The sequence below is a fragment of the Eucalyptus grandis genome, chromosome 5, assembly GCF_016545825.1.
Source record: "Eucalyptus grandis isolate ANBG69807.140 chromosome 5, ASM1654582v1, whole genome shotgun sequence".
NCBI classification, from domain to species: domain Eukaryota; kingdom Viridiplantae; phylum Streptophyta; class Magnoliopsida; order Myrtales; family Myrtaceae; genus Eucalyptus; species Eucalyptus grandis.
Window position 1 is genome coordinate 51,645,937 of NC_052616.1, and position 6,582 is coordinate 51,652,518.

The following is a 6,582-nucleotide window of genomic DNA, read 5'->3' on the forward strand; positions in this document are numbered from 1 at the left end:
TCTTTTTGCTAGAGTTAAAGGTGTAATTTAGTCGTTTCATAGTTGAGGCGGAGTTTTATTTGATTTTAACATTATTCATCGGTTATTTGATAGGGCCCTGAGTTCGACGATATGAGTATCATTTATTGTTTGGTTGTACGTGATGAGGTGAGTGGTACTATATTTTCTTTGGTCTTGTAAAACTATGTTTTGAAGTATATATATATATGAGCATTTTTATTGCATAAAAGTCCGATTGAGCATTTGCTATATTTGAATTTGTTGAAAAGCATTTTTATACAAATGGAGTAAAGTCAAATGGAGCAATGCTACTTTGTGATTGATTTATGAAAATGTTTATGATGATTTGATAAATGGTTAGGAAATGGATGATGGGCTATGTTACAAAATATTATTTGCTTGGTTTAAGATATTGATTTCTAGATTGGATTTATGGTATTGGAGGATGGTTATTTATGCTTAATATGACTGTGAATCTAGTGAGGATTTTTGGGGTATGTATACCAAGTTTAGGATATCATTCTGGGCTGAGTCACCAGCTTTGTAGGTGGAGACCTTGTCAAGGGAATCTTAGTTGCCTTGTCAGCAGGCATTGTGTCGTGACCATGGTAGAGTATTGAGCAATAGATTAGTCAATGGATGGACCAATGATATGTGTTTTTTGATGGAGATTATTCAATGGAGTTGACTATTGATAATTGACTTAGTATAAGGCTTTGATAGTAAAAAATAACTCTTATATAATTCGATATGTATTTTATACATAGATGGTTGCTTGATTACTTAGAAGATATGTACTACTCATTGTGCTGTTGTTACTCATTTCACTCGTTCTTTGATCTTCTTTTCAGGTTCCTTAGTTAGCAGCTAATAGATCAAGAGTGCTATTGATGGGGACCTTTGAAAGTAAGTTTTGGGTATGTTTTTTGAGGCTATGTGAGTGGAAGGATGGCCGTGTCACCCCATCCCTATAGTTTTCGGGGTGTGACAACTACAACGCCCAACATGGGTCACCATTGAAGCCCCCTCTCTCACCCATGAAAAGTTTCCACTTGTGTTCTTGATTCTCCCTCTCCCCGGAGCAATGCTTGAGGCATTTGGCAACGGTGGAATGCCGTTCACTGGCAAAAACAGAGCAAGTCTCTTCCTTATCTCCTTGTTTTTCATGTGGTCGTCTCTGTTTTCATATTCTTGTGCAGCAAATTCGTTATCGCAAGGGCAGTTGGTCCGAGATGGCGAGACTCTGGTTTCTCGTTCTGGGAACTTCGAGCTGGGGTTCTTTAGAACTGAGAATTCGTCTCTTAGATATGTTGGTATTTGGTACCGCAAGATAAGTTTTAAAACATGCGTGTGGGTCGCAAACAGAGATAGCCCTGTTTCTGATGAATCTGGAGTTCTGACAATTTCAAGTGATGGAAATTTGATGGTTTTAGATGGGGATCATCGCTTAGTTTGGTCTAGCGGCATTAATTCTTCCTCTGTGCCCACCAACTCAACAGCTGTTTTGACGGATGCTGGAAATCTTGTTCTTCTGGCCAATGCAGATGCTGACACTGCTAGTGCTGATGGTCATGTCAGCAATGCATACTGGCAAAGCTTTGAACACCCGACAGACACGTTTTTGCCTGGCATGAGAGTGAGGGTGAATTCTGCGGCTGGAGAGAACCATGCCTTTAGGTCATGGAGATCGTTGAACGACCCTTCCCCTGGGAACTACTCTATGGGCGTTGATCCCCGGTTGCCACCACAGATAGTGATCTGGGGTCAGTCAGGCCGGGAATGGAGGAGCGGGCATTGGAATGGGCTGCTTTTCACCGGCATGCCAAATATGACTGGCAATATTCAAATGGGTTCAGGCTTTCGGCCCCTGAGGAGGATGGAAGCATGTATTTTACATACACACCGTTGAATAGGTCCAATCTCTTGATGTTCCGTATACTTTGGAATGGAATGGGGGAGGAGTTAGGCTGGGATGAGACTAATAATGAGTTGACTGTGCTGAAAAACAGCCTGCTAAGGAATGTGACCTATATAACAAGTGTGGAGATTTTGCAATATGCAATGAAATGGGCTCTCCCAAATGTAGTTGCATGGAAGGGTTCATTCCAAAATCACCGGATCAATGGAAGAGGGGTAACTGGTCCATGGGTTGTACTTGGAAGACCCGATTACAGTGTGGGAACAACAGCAGCATTTCAGTGGGAGATGGTGGCAGGATGGACCGCTTTTTGAAATTGGATGGGGTGAAGTTGCCGGATTTTGCAGATTATTTTTCAGCCACTATCGGGGATGAGTGTGAGGTGAAGTGTCTAGAGAATTGTTCGTGTAAAGCTTATGCATTTGTTAGAGGCATCTGGTGCATGATGTGGAGCAAGAATTTGATTGATGTGGAGCATTTCGCTGAGGGCGGAATGACCCTCCAAATTCGTCTCGCCAATTCTGAACCAGGTATGATCTCTTATGGGTATCCCCCCTTTGCCATTTTCAAATTTGTTGATCTTTTCCAAAATAATGTTTCTCATACCTAATGATCTTTTTTAGTATGATAAAGGCCACAACTGATTGTGTGACTTAGCAGAAAAGGAACTGAGATTCTTATCTATGGAATTGAGTTTATGGAGGTCAGGGATCTCAACAGTTGGTGTAACTGAATAACATGAATCTGGCCTTTTGTAGCATCAGAAAGGAATGAAAGCAGTCACTGTCAAGAAAGATCACCATATGACGTATCCATAATGCTAGTCTCCAATAACAAACTCCAGCATAACTAGCTACTTTCACGCTTATAGGAAGGTGAAGGATCAGGACTTTGATGAATATAACGGTCCCATTCATCAGCATATGATTTGTCACATGGCTTGGCTGAAATTTCCTTTGTGTCACCTGCCTGCAACAAGAAGCGTGTATCACACGATAGACAAAACATTTACTGTCACAGAGTTTATCTGTACTAATGACTTTGGATATCTTATAGAGTACTTCCAACACTTTCCGATTACTGATGATCTCCTATAATTTTAATTTCTTTCTCTTCTCATGAATAGGAACAAAGAGCAAAATATCCAACCTACGCATGATAGTTACTGCTTTTGTTGGAGCGTTTGTTTCCGGTATAACAGTATTTTTGTTGTGGAGGTTCAAGGACAATTTAAAAGGTGAGATTTCGGTCTGTGGAGTGAATGATTTATTAGTCTTTATTTTCTTATTTACATGTTAATGAACTATAAATACAGGATTCTTGTTTGATGATATTGTTAAGAGCGAAGAGCAATATCTTGATTTGTCCAGACCAGATGGTCTTGCTAGTGATGCTAAGCAAGTAGGAGGACCTGATATACCAGTGTTCGACTTCAGTTCCATAGAAGCTGCAACGAATGTCTTTTCTGAAGAAAACAAGCTCGGACTCGGAGGATTCGGTCCTGTTTACAAGGTAAAGATATATGATCACCAGTTCTAGACTCGTGATGTCATATTTGCATTCTTAATTGTCTACCCTCTGAATCTGCAGGGAAAGCTTCTAGGAGGACAAGAAATAGCCGTTAAGAGGCTTTCGAGGAAGTCAAGCCAAGGGGTTGAGGAATTTAAGAACGAGGTTATGGTAATTGCGAGATTACAACATAGAAACCTCGTGAGACTCCTTGGATTCTGCATTCAAGGTGAAGATAAGATGCTTGTTTATGAGTACATGCCAAACAGGAGCTTGGATTATTTTATTTTTGGTAAGCTGAGTCGAACATTTGAATTTGATCTTTTGCATTCCTTGAAAGAATTGTCACGAAAATCATTGCATGTGTCTTTTCTTCTCTTTTCAAAATTTGATGCAGATCCAGCGAAGCGAGCACAACTGAACTGGAAGAAACGTTTGGAGATTATTGAAGGGATAGCACGAGGCATCCTCTATCTTCATCGAGATTCTAGATTAAGGATTATTCATCGTGACCTAAAAGTCAGTAATATTTTGTTGGACGAAGAGATGAACCCAAAAATATCAGACTTTGGCATGGCGAGAATTTTCGGTGGGAATGAAAATGAAGCGAGTACCAATCGAGTGGTTGGCACATAGTAAGTTGAATTTCTTCCAAGTGAGAATAAGAAAAGTGCATCTCTGACTCAAAATGTTTGATCAGGTTTGATTGATTCATTTGCCCTTGTAATTGCAGTGGTTACATGTCTCCAGAGTATGCGATGGAAGGTCTATTTTCGTTCAAATCTGATGTGTACAGCTTTGGGGTATTATTACTGGAGATCATTAGCGGCGAGAAAAACATTGGCTTTCGCACGCCGGAACATTCTAATCTTATCAGCCATGTGAGTTCATCCTCATTTGTATTTGAGATAATAGGCACCAAAACTCTCGTTTCAGCAGATGTTTGCAACTGCTCAGTTTGTTCTGTTTAAAACTGTTGTCTCGGTCTGGTTTCTACTTCTCCATTGTCTGTAAGTAAAGTGATATCAACAGACGTTATTAGGCACGCGGACAATATACATTTGAACTCGCTGTTCAAGTGTTTACATCCAAGGGTTGTACAGAGTGTTTTTCACACAAATGCATGATGATTGCAGGCTTGGCATCACTGGAATGAAGGGAAGGCGATGGAACTAATCGATCCTTGTATCAGGGACATGTGCTATGTGGATGAGGCATTACGATGCATACAAGTCGGACTATTGTGTGTGCAAGACTCTGCCAGAGATAGACCGCTCATGTCTTCCGTTGTGCTACTATTAGAAAGTGAAACAGCAGGTCTTCCCCTCCCGAAGCCACCCAGGTTAACCTCGATTGGGGGCTTCTTAGGTTCTTATTCTTTGGGTGAAACGACGGGTCTTTCAATACCGATACAACCCAGCTTAACCTCAATCACGGGCTCCATAGATACGTATTCTTCGTTTGAAAGCCAAGAAATTGAATCATGGAACTCGTGACAGTTGCTAGGCGGATGGTAGATAGGGCCAATGTGATTCTTCATGTTGTTTCGTCTGTTTGTTCTTGTGATCTTTACAATAAGAACAGTGTTCTTGAAATTGTGCGCATGTGTTTTTGTCAAAAGGCCCTACGTGAAACAGAAAAATCATTACTTGATTCCCTGGTCTTGTTATGAAAGTGTCTGCATTGCTTTTTAAAAAGTAGCGACGCATTTGGTTGTTTTTAGGACTAGCATTTCGGGTAAAAGTTGTTGCTGTGTGACCTCTGGTTCGAGTCGCAGAAATAGTTTTCTTGCAAAAATCTGTGTACATTATAACCAAAGTGGTCGGACCTGTCCCATCATCCCTCGCAGAGTGGGAGCTCCGTGCACTGGCTGCTGTTTTATTCCAGCATTTTGCAGTTTGCTATGCCTGAAGTGAAAATTCATCATTTTGGGACCAAGATGTTGCCCTGTTTGTCCGGCCGATGTGATTATATACACATCTTGTCTTTCACCGGCGAAGCTCATTTTGCAGGTGTGTGAATGGATACGCTCGATCTATATAAGCTGAGGGCTGGTTTTTAATTTTTGGAGACAAAGTCAATGTTGCTCAACTAATGAAATATAAAATTTCGCGTATTTATTGAACAGTTCAAACATTTGGAGCAGCTCGACGCCTACATAAATCTATCAGAGTCGGTCTCAAGCAACTCTGCTTGGGGTGAGGTTCAGCTGCAGGTAGCAGCGGCTTTACTGTCGCTTCCGAGATGCCCGTCATGCGTTCATCGAGTGTCTGTTCACCTAAACGTGCACTGATGTTTCCGAAACCCTTCTCCCCTGGCATCTGTCAGCTGCTGCTGCGAGACTCCCGCCAACATACATGAGACTCGCGCCAACCACCGCCATTCCAGCCTTTGTCATCACCGCGCCCCGACCTTGAGGAGCACCCTTTCCCTCCCCCCTCTTTCTCAACCTCGGAAGAGGATCTAAGGCTCGATTTGGGGTTGACTTGCCTGAGCTTCGACCTCCGATGATGACTTAATATCGGGAAAGTACTAGCCTTCTCTGTAATTATCATTTCGAGAAAATTTTATAAAGGTGACGATTTAAAGGAAGACGGTTCAAAGTCTCAATATATCTATCGTTATACGAGTTTTGTCTGTGGGTGGAAGAACGGTTCAAAGTACCTTATTATAACCCCAATTATATACTTCCTTGCGTGTAATAAAAGAAGCTTTGAAACCTCTAACTCCACCGGATCACTTTGAGCCATGCAATCTCCGTGAACCTTACTTCTGGCCTAAAACTAGTAAATGGATACTTTTGCGCTCTTTCATCAACCCGAGGAGATTGTTTATTTCAGGGGAAATCACGCCAAGACGCGCGCCTAAGAAAGCAGGAACAACTGGACAGGAGCAGCAAGACATGACTGAGAAATCCCTGTGGAAACCGCATGAAGTAGGCTAGACCGCTTGACTTTCACTAAACTTGAATTAAATCTAGGCAAAAGAGGACATCAGCTACCTAAGTTCAAGCTATATATGGGTCATGGAGACTACAGTTTTCTTGAAAGTGACTGTTGTTGAGAGCCACTGGTTTGACATGAACCAATTCAGCAATTGGCAGACAAAAACACAAGTCGTCTATCAGATATTGAATATGTATATGCTAGGGGAAG

At 41.6% G+C, this 6,582-nt stretch overlaps 1 protein-coding gene across 1 annotated transcript; it reads left to right on the forward strand.

The window, feature by feature from the left end:
- Positions 1 to 945: 945 nt before the first annotated feature.
- LOC104447427 (G-type lectin S-receptor-like serine/threonine-protein kinase B120) lies at positions 946 to 5,947 on the forward strand. Its single transcript, XM_039312634.1, is given in 10 exon segments — positions 946 to 1,832; positions 1,835 to 1,996; positions 1,999 to 2,448; positions 3,045 to 3,155; positions 3,234 to 3,430; positions 3,509 to 3,719; positions 3,825 to 4,062; positions 4,161 to 4,308; positions 4,564 to 5,439; positions 5,556 to 5,947. Coding segments are annotated over 9 exon segments (2,625 nt in total). The 5' UTR covers positions 946 to 1,084; the 3' UTR covers positions 4,924 to 5,439; positions 5,556 to 5,947.
- Positions 5,948 to 6,582: the final 635 nt, after the last annotated feature.